Here is a 25,551-nt window from a genome sequence, read left to right as displayed (position 1 = left end):
ATGACAATAAAGGTTCCGACTATTTTAGGGCGACATTTTCAGTGTTCGGAATTATTTATGAGTAGATGAAAAAAATGGAGTGTTTAATTAAAGGGTGGAAAACTTTTTACGCTTCAGAAACGAAAAAAAGTAAATTAAATTCGTATTCAAGAAACATATGTAATTAACTGTTTTAAAAGGCGGCTATAATTATATTCGACCTATATTTTTGTGTAATATTTTTTACGCATGAATATTGGTGACAGATTAATTATAAACATTAAAATATTCTAAAGTCTTTAGGGTTGATGACTCATTACTGAAAAATTTTCAAAGAAGCTTGGATCGCAAAGCTTTTAAAACCGATCGGATAGTAAACTTTTAATTGCAGAAATTAATCCTACCGTCATACATTCATACTTACTAAGCTTTATGTACATAAATCTACACAAAGTACAAGCAGACTTAAATAAACGCATAGACGTGAGCTTTCTTAGGCATCCGTGATTACCTTAAAAAAAAATAACCTAACCTTATCAAAAACCCGAATGCTTACCAATTTAAATAAATCCAACGACAGCTCATATATTATAATCCGTCAAGCCGTTTGCAATACATAAACGTTCGAAAAACAAACACTTCGCAAACGGCTAAAATAATTTGAAAATGTGTTTCGATCCAACCCTACATATTACGCCAAATCGCCACGTGTCCATAAAAGTTTCGACATCACTTAATTTTGAGGAATATATTAAGAAAGTCCAAATCGCGAATGAGGTCGCGACACGGCTTCGTTGGTGCTTGATTAATGAGCCGTTACTGAGAACTCGAAAACGTTACCGATATTCTTTAGCTCAATATAAATGAGTGATGTGCACAGTACCCTTACCATGAGTTTTTACGTTTTGACAAATATGAATGTTCTGGTATTTGTTTACGTATTTGCTCGTACAATTTCCAATCAGCGCCCCTAGCGGATTGTACAGAACTATAGTGTCAGTAACGTAACATTAAATGTCTAAATTGACAAAATGGCGCTTTATGTTTTGTCTTTCTTTTTTGCGAACATGTGAGGCAGACAGAAAGACTTGAGCACTTATTGTTACGTTTACTCAGTCTACTGAAGCAAACGGAACAGAATATTGGATTGAGTAAACGTAACGTAAAATTGTGGAATGTTTTGAAAACTCATGGTAAGGGTCCAGTTGTGTACTATCCATCAGGATAATTAGGTAAGCTCTGTAACCGTAAGCGAATCCTACATAATCGTTTCAAAAAAATTTAGATCCTTATCAGCCTCCTTACTAAAGATGTCCCTGTAGTTTCGGGGCCAGAATAGTGCTACGGTAGCCTGTCGCAAGAAACGACTAAAAACGGGCTTCCGGGGTTGCGGCCGGCAAGAGTAGAAGCTCGACCCGCCCGGCCAGCGACCCCGGGACGGCGTTATGTGTGGTCGCATACCGTCGTACGCACTAGACGGTGTGGCGAGCGACAAGCTCACCTGGACGGAGCCCGATGGGGCAACGCGCTAAGAGGACTCCGGTTGCGTTCCTTTGGAGATCCCGGAGCCCTCTACCCAGCGCCGAGGACGGCCACCGGGGGGATTTTAGTGCGGTAAGAATCTTAAAGAGTCTAAATGAGTACCACGTTGAATACCTAGGGACCTCGCGAGCGTTCCTTTGCAAATATAATCAAATCATTACCAAATATATTTTCTTTACAAACCATTGAATAACCGTAACTGAAAACTGAAACTATCCAAAACTACCGGATAGTGCCAAATCACTTAATTAGCATGACTGGCATCAGGATGACATGCTCATTTACTTCAATCTTATTTCCTATTGTGCTAGATATAGGCCCTTCCTTCGGTGTACTAAAATCCAGGTCATCTGGTGATCTCAACCTACCATTTGATACAAGAACAAGATCTTTTCAATAGTTAACTTGTAGTGTTTATGACAGCACACGGCGTATATCATTACCTGGTTCGAAGGATCAAAGTGTTAATTTTAAAGAATTTGAAAAGATAGAAGATTATTGATTTTTTAAGGTGGTAGAACCCTTTGAGGTTCGTCTCCGGCGGCACCACCGCCACACCTATTTCTACCTAATAACAGCAGTGTTAGGCTCTGGTGTTCCGGTTTGAAGGGTGTGGTAAGGGAGACAGACTTTTCCGAGGCGTTCCAGCTTAGTCCTCAGGGGTAGCGGCGCATCTCTGGCCGACCTAAGGTAGGAATATCTAATCCTATCTGGGGTTGATTACAGATGTCCATGGGCGGCAGGAGCCACTCATCATCAGGTGGACTGCATGCTCGTCTGCTACTCGTATACTATATAAAAAAAAAAAACTTTTAATTGGACTAAAAAAACCTTTATAGAAGACTGAACATATTTCTTATAACTGATAATATTATATTTGTTTTTCTCTACAATCCAGGTCATCAACCTAACATTTGATACAAGACCTTTTCAATGGTCAACTTGTAGTGTTTGTGTGTACGCAGCCTATATCATTACCTGGTTCAAAGAACACGTATTTCTTATAACTTACAGTATTATATTTGTTTTCTTACAAGTCAATGACTAGTCTTCATTCAAGAATCCATTCATTCCTGTTCTTTTTCGAATACAAAAAAAAATGTGACTCATTCACTAAAAATAATGCTATTATGACGAAGAACAAAAGTATGTGACTTTATTCACAACAATCTTTGAACAAGTATCACATTAACGGTACAGGTTAATGATGTAACATGAGCTGACCGCCTTGGCTTGGCTACTGTCGCTTCAGCTACAATCGCTTGAACAACCATCACTTGAGCTACCTTGTCGTTTAAGCTACTGAATAGTTGCTCAATCGTGGTTACTTGAAACTGCATAATGTCCATGCAACTTTTTCAAAATATCAGCAATTAGGAAATTGAAACCGCGTATCGTGTACCCATTACATAAAATGTCTCAATTCCGCGAGAATATTACTTTAAAATCGCATAAAACTAGTTGTGTATTTAATATTTAACTACAAAATATTCAAGGAGAAAACGTACTTACGTGTAGAAATAACATATGATTAAAATAAAATAAAGAATACAACCGACGAACTGAAAAAAAACAAAAACATAACTGCTAAAAACAGGTTTTTTAGCAGTTATGTTTTTAGTTATGACCATAGGGTCAATCCCACACTTTAGAACATACCAACGACACCTCATATGTTAAAATTCGCAAGCCGTTCAGGCTGTAGGGCTTGGCAAAGAAGCACTCGAAAAATATTACCCTGCACAGTAGGTAAAAAAACACCTAAAACGTTGTATAAAACGCTCCCGCCTAAGCTTATGTTTTAAGCCAGCCAACTGATTCACTTCAAATTTAAATGCATTCGCGGAATCGTATGAAAGCACGCTCTTTGTAATACCGGTCGTTAAAAATGGATTATAATGTTGTTTTTAAACCTTTTATTAGGGTTCCGTACAAAAAGGATAAAAACGGAACCGTATTACTAAGCCTACGCTGTCTGTCCGTCCGCCACAGGATTTTGTCTCTGCACCCGTAATAAATAGACACTTAAAATTTTCATAGAATATGTGTAATAATATGGCCGCTATAATAACAAATACTAAAAATAAAACAATCTCGAAAATAAATGGGGGTCGCCATATGCGAAACCGCTATTTTTCAGTGTTTTGCCCTTTGTCTATTGAACCGTAATAGGTAGAAAGTTCAAATTTACACAATGCATTCATTTATATAGCTGCTATGATAACAAATACTAAAAATAACTCGTATGTGAATTCGTAAAAAAGTTCTAAAAGGTGTCTCGAGTCTACCAAATTGCCCAACAGTGGGGCAAGGGGTAAACGCTGTGTCACTATAACAAATAATAGGATTCCCACGAAAGAAACTTTTTTTACTGTTTTTACTGACAGTGGGAGGTTTTGTGTTTCAAGCAAATGTATGTGTATGTCTTTGGCATGCCCTAAAGCCCAAACGACTTGGATTTTAACATAAAACCTGTCGTGGGATTCGTCTAAATTCTGGGAATAACATAGCACATTTCACTTTTCAGTTAACTATTTTCAAGCAGTTGGGGTTTTTTTAAATAATTACCAGTTTCAATCTTAATAATGACAATACATACAAAACTTTTACAGTGGTACCGAACCCTCAACTGCGAGCCCGACTCGCACTTGCCCGGATTTTCCGAACATTCGCCATAAAACAGTGCAAAGTGTATGTAATCCAGATCGAAGGGCGAAATCTCCATTAATATTAAATTACGAGCCAGTAAACTTGAATAGAGCTTATTGTTTACACTACTTTGCAATTTATAAACTCTAAATATAACGTGGTTTATGATTCAATAAACTTTGGCGATGTTAATATATGGTGCTGAATCACAACAGACAAGAAACAAAGATTAAGATTGGAAGATTTTATGGTTAATCCCGCATGGTAAAGCGGTCACCTTATCGGTCTGACGCGCAAAGGGTTTCAGGTTCAATTCTTGGTCAGAGAGATGTTATTATTATTAAATAGATTGATGTTGTGGGTCTGGGTTTTAGTGTATTTGTTTATGTATCAAGGCACCCTCGAAATAGGGAATCCTAGTGTGTAGCTATGATTGTAGAAAGCGTCTTTGATACGTTTGGAAGAAATGATGAGTGATTTACAAAACCGACGTGTAAAACAATACCAATAACTAGGCTAGTAAATCTCGCGTAAATGTGAACGTAAATCTCTTCTTAGCTCCGCCTCTTGAAATTTTCCTGCGCCCTCTGAATCTAATGGTTTCTAGCCTTCTAGTTATCAGTCCACCTAATGACGGGGTGTCCTTTTACGTGAGGCCTTTATAAATAAATAGTACTTTCTACACTCATAGCTCCAAATTAGGATTTTTTCTGTATCGTGGGTGCCATAGAAATACGCAAAGACGAATACACAAACACCCAGTTCCAGAAATTTAAATTAATAATTTAGACACCTGTTCAGCTGAGGATTGAATGGGTTCAATCCTACCAATCCAAATAATGAAAGAACGATCTGCACGTCAGTCCGTATGGTAACCGTTCCGCCACGTCGTTCAAATGTTTAAAAGAAGTCCACATACTTAATATCACGTATAAACCACATTTATTCTTGTCCCCAGGTCAACATGAGTGTCATGGGCGGGAGCGAGGAAGTAGCCACAACACCAACCGGCACTGCAGCGCCAACGGTTCCCGATGGCACAGCGGGTCCCCTCATCCAGGTGCCAGTGGCGCCGAGGAAACCAGCCCGACGAGGACCCAAGGTGCAACAGGAGAGGCCTAAGAGGGCACTCTTCTGTCTAACCCTGAAGAACCCGCTTCGGAAGCTGTGCATAGATATTGTTGAATGGAAGTATCCTTTTTGTAAACAATTCGCGAATTTTATTCATTTTTAAAAATACGCTTTGAATAGCCCCACTCCAGGATTCCCCGTATCGTGGATGCCATGTACATAGACAAAGATGAATACAAAAACCCAGAAAAGCTATCTATGTTTATTTAGTTAGATGTTTAAGTGATGAATTTAGATTTATGCTCTGACAGACAGTTGTCTGACCGAGAATCGAATCCAGAACCCTCTGCGCGTCAGACCGGTACAGTAGTACTCGTCCAGAGGGGTAGTCAATTTACTTATTACAAGCTTTTATTTAACTTCTCATTTCGCATGTATGTTAGGGACAAATCATGTAACTGAATTTTAAAACAGTTAACCACAACACATACGAAATAATAAAGCAAGTGATGTAAAAACTTGTAATAACGACCCAATAGCCATAATATAAATATTGATTTCGCACAAACTCTCAAGCGAATCCTTTTGTTCGCTATTTCTTCTGAAAGCTTCCAATATTCTTACACATTACCACATGATGGATTAGCGATCGTAAAATCATAATATTTGAGAATATCCGTGAATCATAATAAAAATTGCCTGTCGATACAGGCCTTGGTCCATCCACAACAGGTAGCGAATAGCGATATAAGCAGAAATATCATATCATTACTGAAGATCATGTAAAATTAAAGCTGATAGCCTTGTGGTTAGAAATTTGGCTTGTTTATCGAAAGGTCCGAGGTTTGATTTTTTTGAACTGAAGCTAGTGAAATTAACATGTGGTATGAACATGATAAGTGAACACTGCTGCCCATGCACCTTTGTAGGTAACTAACTCCATATAGAAATGGAGTTTCACAGCCGATCACAGATGCGTTGCCATTCCTGACAAGGAACACCCCTTATTAATAATCAATCTATCCATTTTCTACTTTTTTTTGTTCATCATCAACCTATTACTGTCCCACTGCTGGGCACGGGTCTCCTCTCAGAATGAGAAGGATTATACCGTAGTCCACCGCGCTGGCCTAGTGCGTATTGGTAGACTTCACATACCTTTAAGATTTTTTTTTTATAAATCTCTCAGGTATGCAGGTCTCCTCACGATGTTTTTCTTCACCGTTTAAGCAAGTGATAATTAATTTCTAATACGCACATAAATTTGAAAATCAGAGATGCGTGCCTGGGATTTGCACCTCGGACCCCTCGATCGAGAGGCCGCGTTTCTTAACCACTTGGCTATCACTGCTTTTCTTATTCACAAGGGGGAAACCTTTAAAAGGCAACCCGCTGCACACGGTGTTTACGAAATGCGACCCCTCATACCCACGTCCTCCCCGGAGTAGCTTGCTGGACGGTTCGATCTCTCACTCTTGCCGCCGGCAACCCCGGAAGCCCCCTTTTAGTCGCCTCTTACGACAGGCAGGGGATACCGTAGCCCTATTCTAGTCCCGTAACTACAGGGACAATCCATTTTTTACCTACCAGACATCGAAATTTAATAATGTCTAGTATGATGTAATTGTCAAATGTCGATCTTTGATAGGCAGTTAGATTGAATATTAATAACATACGGAAGGCAATAGCCTCATAAATAAATCAGTCGGCTTCCTCCGATTACTGTTTTTTAGTCTTTCTCATATTTTATATTCTATCCAAAAGTCCTATCGCGACAAGACTATAATTTATTTCCCTAGTAATTAATACCAGTCTGAAACAGCGAAGCGTGACCGAGTTTAGGCCATAAAAAGGTCCATCACAAAAAAATGTCATGAACTTTCGTGAAGTGTAAGTGAATTCTTACCCATAACCGAAGCTCAATGCCCCCGGAGTAAAATAAACAAAACAAATTGAGTAAAAAATGCTGGCCACGAGCCAAACGATCCGAGTGAATGAGTGATAGAAATATTTCGTGAATACCGACAGTTTTTTTTATATTAAAGTGGCATCGGGAATGATAAGTGGTGAGCGGTACTACCGCCGATGTACATCTGTAGTCAACCCTAGATAAGTTAACTCCTACCTCTAATCGGCTACTTATAAAAGGGGAATGCAGTCGACCGATGGTAAGTGGCTACTGCCGCCCTAGGACATCTGCAATCAACCAACGATAAGAGTCTTACATAGTCGGCCACAGCTGCGTTGCTCACCTGCGGACTAAGTTGGAATGCCTCGGATTATTATGTCGCCCTTGCCACATCCCCTAAATTGGAACATAAGAGCACTTAACACTGCTGTTATTAGGCAGCAATAGGTGGCGGTGATGCCGCCGGAGTCGATTCTCTAATCTTCTAGCAACTACAAATTTTAACTTTGACGTGACGCATTTGCGGGTCGTGATAAATGATAAAGCAGTGATAGCCTAGTAGTTAGAAAGTGATTAATCATGATTTATAACACAATAATCGGCAATACCACCGCCACACATTTCTAGCTGGTTTTGGTGTAAGGGCATAGATGCCGACTAACTTACATAGGGGGTGACCAATTGACCATATCATACCTACGGCGGCAATGAATCTATAACTTCAGATACCTCTTGTTAAATGGTCGGTGACAGATATCCACGATAGACATCCCTTACCATCGGGTAAAATGCTTACTAGTTTGCTCTTTAAATCTTATAAAAAAATCTAATATTCTTAAACAAAACAAGCCACAGAGAGATCCGAAGCAATCGATTGTAAAGTTCGTCGCTGACGTCAGCCGTGACGTCGGTACTAAGCACCGATATGGACACCAGTGACATTTAGAATCTAGGTTTATTAGTAATCGTTAGAACAATATCAAAAGTTACTATAGCGTAGTTTTAAACTGCTGCTATATCTGAAGGCTCAGAATTTAAATTCCAGGAACCACTTTTTTCTTTTAAAGATTTTTTATAATAATTGGCGAAGTGAGTCGAATTTATCATAGCAGCCATAAAAGAAAATGCATTGTGAAAATTTTAACTGTCTACCTATTTCGATTATAAAGCATATTTTGTAGATAGATAGCTTTCTCCTATGGCGACCCCCAGTTTTTCCAGCTTTTGTATTTGTTGTTATACTTAATTTGTAAAAATTACAAGATCTATTATGGTTCAAGAGATAAGGCCCTGTGACAGACGGACAGACAGCGGAAACTTAACAACAGCTAGGGTTCCATTTGTACCCTTTGAGGAACCCTGAAAACAAAAACCCGACTATGTGATTTTAACTATGTGACTCTCAAAAACAATTTAGACGAATCCAACGACACCACATGTTAAAATCAGGCAAGCCGTTCAAGCTGAAGTTCAATGCCCTCGTAAAAAATAAACATTGCACGGTAAAGGTCGGGTTATAGGTTCTAGGTTTATGTTATTTATATTGGTAAATAGTCCAAAATTAAAAATTAAAAATACTTTTTTACGCCGGCCGTTGGTATGTTGACCCTTTCGCTTCACCATATTCAGGTAAAAGTAATTTTTACCCAAATACGGAGAAGTTATGAATTTGGTATGTATCTTCGTCTTTTGCCACATAAATAGGAGTGTTCTGGTTTGAAGGGTAAGGGAGACATACTTTTCCGAGGCGTTCCAGCTTAGTCCTCAGGGGTAGCGAGAGCGACGCATCTGTGGCCGAACTCAAGTGGGATTATCTAATCCTATCTGGGGTTGATTACAGATATACATGAACTGCAGTCACCACTTACCCTCAGGTGGACTGCATGCTCATCTGCTACTCCTATATTATAAAGAAAAAAAACACCTAGTAATAAAATAATAAAAATATTAAAAAAGCAAACTATTTTCATAGTCTTTTCAGAAAACCCTTTTCATTTGATACCCATATAATGTGGGTGCATAGAAAATAATTGGGCTGCCAACATAGAGGGTTCGCCATATTAGATTTAGAATGACGTCACTAAGCTAACCATGTATTGTCATCGAAACCAACCGTGTATGCAAAATTTCAGCTCAATCGGTAGGAATTAACTGGTTTAAAATTCAGTTACATAACGAAGTAACAAAACAAGCTAAATAAAACATGTAAAAATGATATTTGAATAATAACTGTAAGTAGTTTAAAAACTAAAAACCACGCTAAAATCGTTTTCCCGACGATCCTGATGAGGAGAATGGGTCAAAATTATTAAAATTGTCTATTGTCATCGATTCTTGATAAGTGTTCAAAATTTAAAATTAATCGGACTGTTTTTGAAGTGGGTAAAAATCGAGTTCAAAGATTCCGTTACATACATACATACATACATACATACAGATCAAGGTAATAAAAGCGTGGAAAAAAGTATTTTTGTAGAAGTATTTTTGATTTTTATAACACACAAACTATCACTCATACATGATACGTGAAATGATAATCATGATCAAATTTATTGGCTAATGTCTGATCTCGGGAACTAATAAACATATCATCACCGTTCTAAAGTACATGCGTATTGAGTGATATATCGTAAAGCGATATCTTAGTTTATTTTAGGCACTGGTTTTACCATCAGCTAATATTCGGTATCACGCTAAAAGTTAGTAATTGTCAAGGTAACAAAACAAAGTACACGGACAAGTAACAAAGGATTTCAGCGAAGGTTGTCCATCGCTCTTGAGGAAAATATAACCCTGAGCAGTGGTTTCCAACCTTTAGCATAGAGCATGGTAAAGGGGGAGATAATCTTCAAATAGGAGTATACCTTTTTTTCGGTCGGCTTTTTTATATATTTTTTTCTCATACAAAATTAAGGATATCCGAAATTAAGTTTCTAAAATTTATCAATGAAAGAAAAAAAATATATATACAAACGACTTCCATGTCTCTACAAAGTAAAAAAATGTTGGTTTAGTACATAGTTCTGAAGTCGGCGCTCAATATATGCAGATGGATCATAACGCAAGTGTGTGCAATATGAGCGCCAACTTCAGAATTATGTACTCGTACAAAATAGCTATAAGCCTTGTTAGATTCGTTCACCGGTCGGACAAGAGCCTTACCTCCCACTCAACCTACAATCCTTTGATCTTCGCAAGAGTCAAGAATGTTTGGTGAAGATATAATCAGAAAAAAATCAACAAACAAATTCCCAGTTTACTGCAACTAACACACGCATAAAAATTGTGTCATATTTTTATGTGGCTGAAGGAATCGACCTTACACCCACATAATGTTACATGGCCACTACCGGCTATAGTGCTATGGAAGTATGGAAGCCTACAGACATGTACATGGCAATGGCCAAGAATAAAAGTGGAAGAAATAGTATGACCGCCACACCTATTTCTAGAGTGAAGTAGTTCTTTCGTCTCGGTGGAAGGACGTGGATGGTAACAGACTTACATAAGGGACCACCATCTTAGTCTTCAGGAGTAGCAACCCTTTTGTAATTTAGATTTTTTGTATTTTTAATTTGTATAGAACAGGGGTTCCATCTGTCAAGAACTCTAGACTAAATGCGTCGCTACCCCATAGGATTAAGTTGGCAAGACTCGGATAAGTAAGTTTGTCTCCATTACCACACCCTTCAAACAAGAATACAACGCTTAACACTGTTATTGGGTAAAAATAAGTGTGCGGTGGTGCCGCCGTAGTCGAGCCACAGAAGGTTCTACCACCTTCACGAACTTCTTCTATCAAATCAAGAGGGTTCATAAACTTCTTCTTGCTACTTATGTATTTAAAAAATCTTGCGATATTTCCTTAACACCAGCCAGACCTTTCGAATGGATGATTCTCACTACGATATTCGCCAACTGCATCGCCCTCGCCGTCTACACGCCATACCCCAGCAGCGACTCCAACTACACCAACTGGGTTCTTGTAAGTACTTGTAGTTATTTAAGTAGTACTTTTCTCTTTTCTCAATATGTAGTATTTTAATATCGTTTGAAAATATTATTGAGTTGTGTTGTGATAAAGAAGGTACTTAAAAAAATCGGGTTTCTAATGTTTTCCGTTCATTTCTTAAATATTTTAAATAACTAAATTAGGTTGTAGACTGAAATGAAGGTCTCTAATATATAAGCGACAGTCCGCGCCGACAAGTATTGCCGACGGTTACAGACTATCGAGGGCCGTCGCCGGCGACCGCTGTGGATTGTCGTCGTCGACCGCTGCCGCCTGTTCTTAGTAACTTCTAGCGAAAGTCTACTACCATTAGCGATGGGCGTCAATTGCTCGCGTATTATGTGTCTAAGTATCTACTAAGAATTAAAACATTCTAAATTATAAAAATCCGTTTAAATTATTAAATCCTAGCATTGGTTTTCTTGCGTGACGAAATATCTTAGTTTCAATATTCAATCTACTCTCACAATTTTCCAGGAAAAGATCGAGTACATATTCTTGGTGATATTCACGGGAGAGTGCGTGATGAAGATCATAGCATACGGATTCGTGATGCACCCAGGGTCCTACCTTCGTAACGGGTGGAATCTCCTCGATTTCACCATTGTTGTTATCGGGTAAGTTTTTGTAGCTACCTTCCATAATCTAAGACAGGACGCTATAATAGCCCGTTCTTGAATCACACTTTGTAACATAATATGTGTTCATCCTTGGAAGTAGTTATAGCTTTGTTAATGGAGGCCAGTATTATATGAATACTAGTGGTGCCCGCGGCTTCGCCCGCATTTTAAAGAAATAATATGACATACATAAAACGGAAAATTTGTACCTGCATTGGAATGACAGTGGTGCCATCTGTCGAAAATTGGTCTTACCAACTCCCAAACCCTCGTGGGCTCTTCGATGATCCTTGCTAAAGATCATCACTTGATGAAATGCATAGTGTCCGATTCTATAACTACTTACGAATTAAAACTTAATTAAAAAAACCTTTTCCCATGGACTTTGTGAATCTAAACCATTCTCAAGTCCCCTTGAACACACACAAAAAAATTCATCAAAATCAGTCCAGTCGTTTAGGAAGAGTTCGGGGACATACACACACACATAAGAAATATACATATAAAGATGTCGAATTCGGTGAAATAATGTGTATATTTTTTCAACTATGGTAATAGGCGCTCCGTGTATTAACGACCACTCACATTAATGATAATACTGTCCTGAATAAATAAATCGACTGTTACCTATTTTTCTATCTATATTTATTGTGTAACTTACGAAATATGGTTGTTTTTTAATTTGAGGGTTTAAGTCCAAGGTTCGCCTTTCCAAAAAGTTCCGGAGAACAAGGGTCGTAGGCAAATACGCTTTACTCCGACAAATTTGTTGTTTGTAAAAAGATTTGTGGGCACTTTACCCACATTCATTTAATATATGTGTACTTAGTTTATTTATTATGGCACACATACACAAACATACAATATATTCATGTAAGTATAAATGACAGACTCGTACAGTCACACACATATCAGCGACACACCTTGGACTCGAACCCAGGACACTCACCACAACACTAACGGGAAGTTGCCATAGATTGTTGCCAAACCACGGTACTACTTTTTTACTTTTTTTACCTGTTTTGTTCATTGAGGGCTCATCTTCTCGAATTTTCCAGTATGGTGAGCACAGTTCTGTCGAGTATATTCAAGGACGCCTTCGACGTGAAAGCCTTGCGAGCTTTCAGAGTGCTCCGACCTTTGAGGCTGGTGTCTGGTGTACCTAGTAAGTATACTTTTTTATAATATAGGAGTAACAGGCGAGCAGGCAGTCCACCTGATGGTGATTGGCAACTGCCGGCCATGGACATCTGTAATCAACCCCAGATAGGATTAGATATTCCTACCTGTGGTTGGCAACAGATCGCCGCTACCCCTGAAGACTAAGCTGGAACGCCTCGCAAAAGTCTGTCTCCCTTATCACATCCTTCAAAACGGAACACAGCAGCGCCTAACACTGCTGTTATTAGGTAGAAATAGGTGTGGCGGTGGTGCCGCCGGAGTCGATCCACAAAGGGTTCTACAACCATTAAAATGTTGTTTCCATTATTTTAAATAAATAACATGCTGTTTTTATCTATTATTATCAACCTCCCTAGGTTGATAATTTTCCAGCGTGTCTCATTCTTTGACATGCTGTCTAGCCCAATCGGCATTTTTACATCATTATGAGGCATTACTCAATGCGTCAAAATTGTGGGAGTAACATAGACAGTCGGGTATATGTTTACATAATAATTATTACTTACTTCAGTCTTATAAAAAATCTTTTGCTGTTTAACAAAAACGGACATAACCTAGATTAACGCTTCAATATTCTTCATAAGCATCTCAGAACCTGATTCCTTAGAACGTGCTTATCCGGTAAGTCGGATCAGGGTCCATTGTCCCGGATAATGGGACAGCCATTGTCCTTATTAAGGACACCTGAGTTGAGTTGGGTGAACGGACAAACATAATGAGCCGGATTAAATTGGATATTTGTGCCGGGATTAATATTTTGAAATTGATAGTATGTATGGAAGTCTACAAAAGTTTCTGTTAGCATTTTCCTATGATATGATACTGTGTCGTAGATACCATCGACACACAAATAATGTGACTATTTGTGTGTAAATATTCCATTTGAAATTGATATTATGTATGGATGTTTATAAAGGTTTCTGTAAGCATTGTCCTATGATATGATACTGAGTCGTAGATGCAATCAACACACAATTAGTGTGATTGTGTATGAAAATGTTCCATCAAAATTGGTTCAGCCAGTAACAAAATAATGCCAGCAAGATATTCAGTTGATTTTAAAGACATGTTTTTTACCTTAAATAAAGCAAAGAACCTTACTAATATAGAAAGATAGAGGTGTTTCTGAAAACCAAAAATGAATTGTAAAAACAGTAAATTAGCGGATCGAAAACTTGGGCAGTAATTTGGATAAAGAATAAAATAGACAGGAATAATAATTTCTGTACCTGTTCAGCATCTCCATTAGGAACATTTCTATCGTCGTCAACCCGCTCCTACTACTGGTCATGGTCTCTTCTCAGAGTAAAAAAGAGTTTAGGCGATAGTCTACCTCGCTAGTACATCAGTGTAACGCCGAGTAAACTAATGTATTGAGAGACTTTATACACATTTGAGAACTTTTTTTAAAACTACTTCTACCTTAAACCAAGGGACAATTTAACTGATGATAAGCCTTGGACTGCTGTAACCGATTATAACCATAACGAACAGGAACTTTCGAGGACTAACATGGTCGCCTCACAATATGTTGTCTACCGCCATCCAAAACTTTCCGACAAAACACAGGATTTGTCCACTAGAAATAGAAATTTTTAAATGATTTGTATTGTATTTGTTTTCTATTGTTAAATACTTCGTCTCCAGGTCTTCAAATCGTACTAAACTCCATCCTGAAGGCAATGGTCCCGTTGCTCCACATCGCGCTGCTGGTCATCTTCGTCATCATCATCTACGCCATCATCGGTCTCGAGCTGTTCTCTGGGAAGATGCACAAGACCTGCTATGATAAGTATACAGGTATGGGATCACTTAAGTCAAGTCTTGTTAAGACACTTATGTAGAAATCGTTATAGAATCACCACATTATTTGCCTTATAGTCTGGGTTCTAATGCTGGGCTTTGGTTCAACTATTTTGTTAATAGACAACCATAATACATGTCACTTTTCTATCATCGGGCTGACACGCGTATGTTATTTGTATTGTACTTATTCCAAGTTGTGTGTCTGCAAATCTGTTTATTTTAACCATTAACTCCATCAAACGTTACACAAGACGTTCCAACGAAGTCCTTAAAGCCTTATCTCATCGGGATACTATGACCACTTTGTTAGCAACCGCATCAAAACAAAACAGCTCATTTGGTAGCTGTTAAATGTTCCCATATAATTTGTTTGGATATGTCACTAGCGATGTAGACTAAAGACATGGCGTCTCGGTGTGATAGGAGGTTGGATTCTAATTATAGTTGAAGTTGATAACATTGCATCTATCGGTCTAATGGTACACATGGAATTGCATTCTCAGTTTTGAAAAGCCTAGAAAGACATTGACGAATGAGTTTGACTTCAAATGCGTTTTTTCAAATCGATAAAGATCTACTTCTATTGTTTATCTCTGAAATTGAAAAATACGTTTAATTGTCTCGTGGTACACTTCCAGATGAAATGATGGACTCCCCACATCCATGCGACGAGGACAACGGGTTCAACTGCTCTACCCTGGGTGACGAGATGGAGTGCCGTGAAGGCTGGATCGGCCCTAACTTTGGCATCACCAACTTCGATAACTTTGGCCTTTCCATGCTCACTGTCTTCCAGTGCATCACACTTGAGGGCTGGACCGATGTTATGTACAACGTAAGATTACGTTACTTTCACCTATATACTCGTACCTTTTTTTCTTTAACATGGGAATATGCTACATGACTTCCTATCTTATCTTATAATATCAGTCTTGAGGGCTACAGAGAGAATATGCTAGACCAATGTATCTGTACAGATATCTGTGCCAATCCACCACTAATCCGCATTTACCTAAAGTGGTTTACTATGGCCTTGACCCTCCTTATCCTTAGAGGAGACCTGTACCCATTAATGTAACAATAATAAAATGACAATGAAGCCATTGAACGCGTTATTTCGTGACTGATCTACAAAGAGAATCAACAATCAACAATTGGATGGGTGATCGTTAGTCATAGGCTCTCTCTATGTGCTGCTTACATAGAGATTCGTTGTTCTCTCCACTAAGACTGCATCAATTAATTTATATGATTTGGCCAATACGCTGACGTACTTGTAGCATCGACGTTGCACTATTTCTTTCTTTGTTGAAGCAAATAATAATTACTTTAACTTAGTAAACATTAATTCTACAGATTCAAGATGCAATGGGTAACAGCTGGGAGTGGATATACTTCGTCTCAATGGTGATACTCGGTGCATTTTTCGTCATGAACCTTATTCTTGGTGTGTTGTCCGGGTATGTAATCTAAAACTTCCACAGATATATAAATTAATCTTGAAAAATATTCTAAATTAAATCCATAACACTTACAATTTGTAACGGTAGGGCACTTTCTAATCCATTATTCCACATCATTTTCTACCCTGTTTGTAATACATTGTTCTTGTTAAAATTGGAAAGGATTACAAATGTCCACTTGAATTAGTGACTGCTTAAACTGATAGACTTTTGACAAATTATGAGATAAAAATATGATAATCTTCTTATAATATTAATTATTAAACCTTTCAGTGAGTTCTCAAAAGAGCGAGAGAAGGCAAAAAATAGGGGAGATTTCCAGAAGTTAAGAGAAAAGCAGCAGTTAGAAGAAGACCTTAAGGGTTATTTGGACTGGATCACACAGGCGGAGTACTTGGAGCCCTTAGCCGACCAGAACGACACAGTAGATCAGAAGAGAATAGACTATGGGCTGTCTACGGGGAATATGTTAGGTAAATATATTTCAGTAAGGTCATGTAAAGTTTTTGTAAGGTTTAAACCAATATCTTCTGAAGGTATTGTAGTCTCTTGTAGAAAATATGCGAGTAATAGACAATAATTATCAAACTGAAAATAAATGATAAAACATTCAAAATATTTCGATGTTGATGAACTTTTTAAAAGTAAATAGTGCATTTTACAGATTTTCCAGGACAAACGGCAAGTGAACACGATTCAACAGACCATTTGGGCATAGAGCCGGTGGAACAGAAAAAATCTATAGCCAAACTATGGAAACAGGATTTTGATAAAGTAAGTTAACTGTAAAAATATGCTATGGGTAATATTGTATAACTATAATATAAAATCAATATACGTTATACAAATGGCCATCGTTTGATTCATGTTGTGTACTTTGAAAATACAAGTAATAACAGGGGTCCTAGCATTCCACCTTGAAGAACTCCTATATAAATAGTTAGTTTAACGTCCATTGTTCATAATCAAACTATGCAATTTTTGCCTACAATATATCGAAATTTGACAATTTCTACATACCTACTAAGAATTGTCATATTTTTGCTTTTGGTACACAAAATATCGGATAGATTGAATATACATGGTAAGCGTAAAATCATTTAAAAGTTAGAGAGTAAAAATAAAAAAAAAATTCAAATGGTTGTAGTACAATGCAACGTAACTAAACTATTTAAATTTAATGAAAAGCATAATAGTGATGTGAACAAACAATGGTTTTCAGGTCAATCGGCGCATGAAGCGAGCGTGCCGGCGAGCCGTGAAGTCCCAGACATTTTACTGGCTCATCATCGTTCTTGTGTTCCTTAACACTGTAGTTCTAGCTAGCGAACATTACCAGTAAGTTAAATGTATATACCATCTCTATTCTATTTATGATCCTTTATTTTTTGGCGTATATACGTGGCCGTGTTAAATTTACTCATTGTATCAAAACAGAACAGAAGTGTTAACTGGTGCTGTATTCTAGTTTGATGGGGTAAGGGAGACATTACCGAGGCATTCCAGCTCAGTCCTCAGGGGTAGCGGCGCATCTTTGACCGACCTCAGGTAGGACTTTAATCTTATCTGTGGTGGATTACAGGTTTTATGGGTGGCAGTAGTCACTTACAATCAGGCGGACTGCATTCTCGTCTGCTACTTCTATATTATGCATAGAAAAAATAAACAAAACAAAAGTAATCGACCTCTGACTGCGAGCGAGACATTATACTTAGGGACGGTCTAAAATGCTAAACGAACCGCCACCCCCTATATGATCGATGAGAAAACATTCCTAGGTTGTCTTCAAAAAGTAGGAGAAAACATTTTTTAAACATTCCCTTTGTTTTCAGACAACCACAATGGCTAGATCTGTTCCAGGAGTACGGGAACGCATTCTTCGTGGCGCTGTTCACGCTTGAAATGTTAGTCAAGATGTACAGCTTGGGTTTACAGGTAAAACTTCTTTAAAACACTTTCTAAGAATCTTCAGGGTAGAACCCTTAAAAGTCCAATTATGAAGCCATTACCTCCACATGTACATTATAATAACATTATAACAATATAAAGCGCAGCTGTTTTTTGATTCAAAGAGTGTGTTAAGTACAAATAGCCGTGGAATTCCAACTAGACGTCAAAGATGATTTGAGGCTGATTTTAGATAAACATTTATTATTATTCGGGGTAATTGTATGTTCGTTGTCGGCAATAGTAGCTTACCATCATGTGGACTGCATGTTCGTTTGCTTCTAAAAATATTATTTGTCTCATTTTAATCCCAGGTTTTTTATGTGAAATTCAGTGTTTTTTTCTTAAAATTAAGATTACGTTGCTCTTCTTAAGGGCTAAGACAGAGTCCCCTTATATGTAACTTAGTCATATACACTCTTCCACCGTTACGCAAAGACGCTTAAAATCAACTATTTTAAGCTTTAACTTTATTACCACCCCGACCAATACCAGTTCTACCATTTTTCATGTGTTTGAAAGATAATGTTTATAAAAAAATTCCAGGGCTACTTCGTATCGCTGTTCAACCGTTTCGACTGCTTCGTGGTGGTGGGCTCGATCAGTGAAATGGTGCTCACCAAGACGGAGGTGATGCCTCCTCTCGGCATCTCCGTGCTACGGTGTGTCAGGCTGCTGAGAGTCTTCAAAGTCACCAAGTTAGTACCATCTTTGGATCTTATGGTAGGTTTTGTCCGCGCCAAACTTCTAGTGCGCTCCAATTATACACGTAAGAACAGCAAATTGTAGATATCAGCGAGATGAAGACAGGACGGGACTCCCTGGAATCCTCCGCTGCCCGCTCTCGCCCGCGGAGACATAGCTCAGTTACTGTGCCCTTACGTTGCTACAGAGTATATGTTTGTAGTTGTGTTCGACTGCTTTGGCTTTCCGACTACACCTGTGGGCAACAACGTCAGAGCGGACTGGAAGTTTGGCGCGGACTATATCATTATTTGACTTTGTAAAGTATTCGAAGAATGTGGATATTTATTGCTTGAACTTTTGTTAGAATTATTACTACATTCTTATAATACTGACTCATTCATAGTTGGTTACAGGCAAATGTGAAACGCAAGCGCGTATAACTTAAAATTTTACTTTACAGTTAAAGTAGTTTCACAAGGCACTGCATAGGACCTGTTCATTATACGATTTATTACCCTTTACTTACATTTCAATTGAATTTGAGGAGAATCTCACATCCTGGCATTACTAACTTCATTTCAGATACTGGCGATCACTGTCCAACCTGGTAGCGTCTCTGCTCAACTCGATCCAGTCCATCGCTTCCTTGTTGCTGCTGTTGTTTCTCTTCATCATGATCTTCGCGCTGCTCGGCATGCAGGTCTTCGGCGGCAAGTTCAACTACGACCCCGTGGAGGAAAAGGATCGCCATAACTTCGATTGCTTTTGGCAGGCGTTGCTGACTGTGTTTCAGGTGATTTGGATGAAATATGATAGTACAATGGATTTCTTGCAAGTTTCCATAGCTAATTACTACTATTTTCGTGCTCAAAGTAATATTCATTATCCTTAAGATTTCTGCCTTCACGTCTTTATCGATTCAATTTCAAATCTTCACTACCTAATGTGATTATTTATATTTATTACGATATTAATAAGAATACTGAAAATCTGGAACTTATTTGTAAATTACAGAGAGATACTTAATTTTTTATTGTTATAGTATGATGTATAAAAAAATATTGCGTAAAATTTTCGTACTAACATCTATGTTGCATAAAATAGTTTTTCTGCAAAATTCTCTTAGGCTTAATCTTAGCTCGCCAACTCAAACTGTGATTGTTCTGTCAGCTATTCAGTACTTTACACACTATTCTCAGATCCTAACCGGTGAAGATTGGAACGCGGTGATGTACGAGGGCATCAAGGCGTACGGCGGCGTCGGCTCCGTCGGCATCCTCGCCTGTATCTACTTCATCATCCTCTTCATTTGCGGCAACTGTATCCTTTGCAAAATCTGGCTTTATCCATACCATGGAGCAGATGGCTCTTTATATTTCATCGTAAAATATACCTTAGCATAAGTTGTGATAATCACGATTGCTAAAGGTAAACTAACCACTTCCCCCTTCCTGCAAACGCACTTACCAATTTTGTCTCACCAATGCGACTGAAAATAATGAAAGTAAAATACTATTATTTTTCGCTACACTTGTGACAATTCCTTAACAGCATTCACACAGACATTCTGCTGAATGTGTTCTTGGCTATCGCCGTAGACAACTTGGCTGACGCCGAGTCATTAACAAACATCGAGAAGGAAGAAGGCGTACGTATTACCTATACTTAAATTTTTACTTCTTCAATTAGAAATATTTAAAATAGAATAATCGACCTATCCGTGTAAAAACTCTAGCGATAAATTAATATCGGCAGAGTGTGAGACAAGTTATAACGTTTAAGTAAAAATTTCAAGTGTATATTACGTTTCAAAAGATTGAGCTCTGTGACAGACAGACAAACGGACTGACAGCGGAGCCTTAGTAATGGGGTGCCATTTTTGCCCTTAGGGCATGAACACTGAAAATATTAATTATTATAATTATAATATTTTTTATAATTATAACAATTATAGTAAATATACTATTAAATATTAATCCACACTTCTATTTCTATCCACAAAGCAAGCAGCGGAAGAGAAAGAAGGCAGTGTGGTCATCGAGGGCGCCGCCGCTGACACTGACGATGAGTACGTGCTACATGACGACGATGCCTACACCACTGATAAGTGTGTTTTTAAACATTACCGGACCATATAACATAAAGTGGATATAGTCATTAAGGAGACATTTTGTTGTAATATAATTTAGATTTATCATGAACCTCACCTTTTGTATATTTATATACATATTTATACAAACAATAAGGCAGATGGGCTACTTGATAGAAAACATCACCGTCGCCTCACGGTAATAGAAGGTATCTATATACCTTCTAATACCGTGACAATTAGTTATCTGTAACGTGTAGAATTCTATTACCGCACAGAATAAATGAAACCAATGACAAAATAAGATTAAAATGTATTTTACAAAGATATGTTTGTGTACATATTCGAAAGTGAGGATGAGTTCTGTAGGGAAAAACGGTTTACGGAAAATACTTACGGGAACTTTGTAGTAGAATTGTTGAAAATTGACATTTTGAATCTTCCAAAAAGTCTCACTTTATTATTATCTATTCCAGCTCTGATAGAGAGTACGAGGAAACGGGATCAGAAGGACAGGAGCCCGAAGGAGATATAGAAGAAGGGATGGGCGAAGATAATGAAGAAAGGATTGAAGAGGAACAGGAGAGGGAGGACCTCGACATGATGGAGAGCAACCAGAGGAACCATATTGGTAAGAGTTATAAATATATTTAAAAATTATTTAAAATTACGTTCAATTTCGCTACAGCGAAGTATGTTCGAAACAATATGTATGATTATAAAAGGGTTTTAGATAATTATTAAGGTTTAAACGTATCAGTGTTAATAAATATAAGTATATTTATAAAGTTTTATAAGAGAAAGAAAGTTTTAGTTAAAATATGAAATGCTGTATGTTAAGAATTTGCAATGGGTGGTGATGTGTAAAATAAATAAATAATTAGTCCAACTTTATATTAAAACAATAATGTATGGGATCAAATTATTTAGCGTTAATAAAAATAAGTGGTTAAGAAAATGTCATTGCAGTAGCTAAGCCCTAGTATTAAGTTACAATTTTAAAATGTATCACAAGTTTGCGAGTTAGATCTTAATCCAGATATAGGAATAAAAGGTTGTAAGTGTGGTATTATCAGCAAAAGCTTAGAATCAGGAAGGATTGAAAGGCTAACCAACTGGCAATAGTGAATACAGAGCTGGAGGAGGAACCGCGTCTGAGACGTAAGCCGACGACCTCGTCCGCACGCCCGCGCCGGCTCTCCGAGGTCGATATCCGCGACTCTAAGAAACCGATCCCAGACGCCACCTCCTTCTTCGTATTTAGCAAAACCAACAGGTTAGGGACCCAGCGGCGGTCGCTTGAAATGCTTAGATGTTACTTTCGTATCTTCGCCTTTTGTTTTTGTTTGTTTATCTCTGATGGTACCTTTGCTAATAATAATACAACCCTCTCATATCTTGATATATGAAAGTACGATGTTATCTTTATTTGAATCTATAACCCTAGACAATATGTCTACAGAAATGAAGAATCAGATAATCTCTATATTGATAAATACGCTTAATGTATGCTGTAATTGACCATCGATCGAAATGTTAAGTGTAATTAAACAATCTAAAATCATCAGAGATAAATATGTTTATTTAAATATTTTGCCTTTCGTCTTTCTCAATTCTAATATTTTCAGCTGTATCCTCTTATGTTATTTTATTAATAATATTTTTTACTCTTACACATATTTTGCTAATTTCACTATATATTTATGTTTGCAATTCATCTATTATTCACGAATTAAACATTTAGCGTCAACCAGTAGGTACGTTAATATTTGCTGACCTCGGCATGTCTAGGTATTACTCTAAATAGGATATTAGTTAAGGTAACTATAATAGATCGATTTTGTATTGTATCAAAGGACTATTGCGCTGTTTTTACTCACAAAGATGGCGGCCAGGAGGAGGAGGGGACGTTAGTAACGGCTAGGCCCCGGCGGGTCTCAGAACTGAATATGCCCAATCAGACGCCACCAATACCGAACGCTAGTAGTTTCTTCATATTCTCTCCAACGAACAGGTGACTTGTGTTGCCGCTGACTCGGTACCCGTGTCTCATTGTGCGAACAATTGGCTCTGTGTTGTCTCCGGCCTTGCTGATTGATTATCTGTTCCATACATGTCTCCAATGTGATCGTCTTCACTGTCGATACCAACTTCATCTTCATGTACATCTAATTTCGCAAATGCACGTGTGTTGCCCCTAAATTCTTCAAAATTTTCCCGAATTGCCCGGTGTCAAAATTTATAACAATGAGATATCAGGGTACCTTTACGCTGTTTCAGATGTTAGTGGTCAGGACTGATCGTAGAGCCACTAGGGTTGTTTTTCTTAATTTCATAGCATGGTTTACGATTAAAGTGGGAGATTTTCATTTCATCAGTTGTTAGAAGCGTGTTATAGCTACAGGAAATATTTTGAGTTTTTGATTATAGTTTGAATTTAAATGTAAGAGCATGAAATTTTCAAACTTTTCGTTTCCCAAAAGCATGTTTTCACTCGTGAGTATGTATATGTGTATTTTATTGAGTTTTCGCATGCTGTTAAGTTTATGTATGTATGTGTATATTGATGTTTAACATGATATCCTTCTTAACATTAGCACACGGGTAAGTCACACACAATAAAACACGAATATTTAAATATTTATCTTTGTAAACGCGGTACCAATACTGACATATACAAAACAGTATAGTTATTTTAAAGTCCATATTATAATTACAACATATTATAAATTATACATACCTACTTAATATAAATTATTTTGATACAAATAAATATACATATTCAAACTAATTCAACTGGCTTATGTGACATCCGTGTTACATAAGAAATTCGTAAAATTCGGAAATGCGTTTGTTACACATATTCAAATGAGGATAATAACATTAAATACAAATCATACAATACATACATTTAATAATACAAGTAAGAAGAAAGTGCTGGCACATTCTAAATACGATACAATTTGTCCACAATATTAGAAATGTGTATATAGTACAAAAGTGTAAATAAATGAGGCGGCTTAAAGTATATTTTTGTACAATTCAGGATAACGCTTTATAATTCACAGATAAGCAAAAAAAAACAAAGTAAAAGTAAATTATTCATATTAAATATTTCATATAAATTCAGTTTATAACTGAACCTTTTATGAATGTGTATAAACTTAAGCTAATAATATAATCATAATAACAAAAAATAAAAATTCAGATTTATCATATTTACTTTAAGCCGCCAATATTACCTTTTCTTAGGTGCTTTTGATGTCTATCTATTCATCATTGAATCGTGTTCCAAGAATAATATCCATCATGATATTAGGTTCCGTGTGTTCTGCTACAAGATGTCGGCATCATCGACCTTCGGGAACATCATTCTGGCGTGCATCATGCTTTCCTCTGCCATGTTGGCGGCTGAGGATCCGCTGGATGCCGCCCAGAAAGGTTTCAGGAACTGGGTATGTTACGTTTTAGAGTTTTCCTAATTGTGTGAAGGAATCTTATTTACCAGATGATGAACTGTACACAATTTACTAGTTTTGTAGTATTGACCCAAAATATAATCAGTGTCTATTTTGACACAAAGAAATTTAAGTCTATTATTACCGCTTGTGAACAATGATTTCATCTGTTAAATATGAATATTACAGCGTGTGAAGATTTCATCTAATAAATCCACTAATACACGGAGCTAAGGGTTGTGATTATGGCTACATATACATACATACATACATGGCTGACTATGGCTGGCTAAGAATTCTTTTTTGAAGAAGAAATTGGCTGAGCTGACACATATGTAGTCTACTTATCAGTGCTCAGCTTTTAAGTGCTCATCATCGTCTATGATCATCTGCAATCAATCCAAAATATTATTGGAGTCCGTTCAGTTCCGGCTAAATTCGAATGCCTTGTGTAAGTGCTGCCTTATCACATCCATTAAATTAACTCTGGGCACAGTAGCGTTTAATACTGCTATTACGGTGGAAAGAGGTGAAGCGGTATTCCTAGCCGAATCGAACAAATAGTTCTCCCTTCATGCAAGGTGTGAAGGTAGTTGTACCCTCTGTAGTGTTACTTCGGTGGTACCACCACCTTACTTATTTCTGCCTAACATTAGCATAAGCACTGTTGTGTTCTGGTTTGTAAGTGTAGTAAGTGAGATATACATTTTGGAAGCATTCCAGCTTATTCCTCAAGGGTAGCAGTAACTGTGGCCGATCGAGTAGGAAACTTAATCTTATCTGGCGTTGACCATAGGTGTCCATGGGCAGCACTAGTCACTTACCATCCGGCGACCTGCGTGCACATCTGGTCTATATTGGAGATATCATAAAAAATGTTCCAACCCCTCACAGTTGCTGAGTCAATTCGACGTGTTCTTCACGGGCATATTCACGCTGGAGCTGTTCCTGAAGCTGGTGACGTACGGGCTGGTGCTGCACGAGGGCGCCTTCCTGCGCTCCGCGTTCAACGTGCTCGACATGCTCGTCGTCTGTGTGTCGCTCATCTCTATGAGTTTTAAGTATGTCTACCAATATCAGTTAAAACAGTTAGGTTACGTGTTTTTATAACTCTTTTTGTTTATTTACCTATTTACA

General features: G+C 37.7%; 1 protein-coding gene across 9 annotated transcripts in view; it reads left to right on the top strand.

The window, feature by feature from the left end:
- LOC140754709 (muscle calcium channel subunit alpha-1) overlaps positions 1–25,551 on the top strand; it is a 97,282-nt gene that overhangs the window by 51,365 nt on the left and 20,366 nt on the right. For all 9 annotated transcript variants that reach the window (XM_073089761.1, XM_073089768.1, XM_073089762.1 and 6 more), the window contains exons 3-22: positions 5,129–5,361; positions 11,030–11,135; positions 11,640–11,779; positions 12,841–12,947; positions 14,612–14,764; positions 15,409–15,605; positions 16,127–16,230; positions 16,507–16,706; positions 16,898–17,007; positions 17,456–17,571; positions 18,066–18,168; positions 18,727–18,878; positions 19,450–19,660; positions 20,067–20,187; positions 20,430–20,515; positions 20,871–20,974; positions 21,433–21,587; positions 22,841–22,970; positions 24,276–24,411; positions 25,309–25,475. In XM_073089761.1, coding sequence (XP_072945862.1) covers positions 5,135–5,361; positions 11,030–11,135; positions 11,640–11,779; positions 12,841–12,947; positions 14,612–14,764; positions 15,409–15,605; positions 16,127–16,230; positions 16,507–16,706; positions 16,898–17,007; positions 17,456–17,571; positions 18,066–18,168; positions 18,727–18,878; positions 19,450–19,660; positions 20,067–20,187; positions 20,430–20,515; positions 20,871–20,974; positions 21,433–21,587; positions 22,841–22,970; positions 24,276–24,411; positions 25,309–25,475 — 2,825 coding nt within the window. In that variant the 5' untranslated portion in view covers positions 5,129–5,134. The remainder of the gene's footprint in view (positions 1–5,128; positions 5,362–11,029; positions 11,136–11,639; positions 11,780–12,840; positions 12,948–14,611; positions 14,765–15,408; positions 15,606–16,126; positions 16,231–16,506; positions 16,707–16,897; positions 17,008–17,455; positions 17,572–18,065; positions 18,169–18,726; positions 18,879–19,449; positions 19,661–20,066; positions 20,188–20,429; positions 20,516–20,870; positions 20,975–21,432; positions 21,588–22,840; positions 22,971–24,275; positions 24,412–25,308; positions 25,476–25,551) is intronic.

Source organism: Epargyreus clarus, unplaced genomic scaffold, assembly GCF_041222505.1.
Source record: "Epargyreus clarus isolate Ecla_fem2 unplaced genomic scaffold, WU_Ecla_fem_2.2 ptg000031l, whole genome shotgun sequence".
In the NCBI taxonomy this organism is placed as follows: domain Eukaryota; kingdom Metazoa; phylum Arthropoda; class Insecta; order Lepidoptera; family Hesperiidae; genus Epargyreus; species Epargyreus clarus.
The sequence above is the reverse complement of the archived record's forward strand: the minus strand, read 5'-3'. Positions and strand labels throughout refer to the sequence as shown.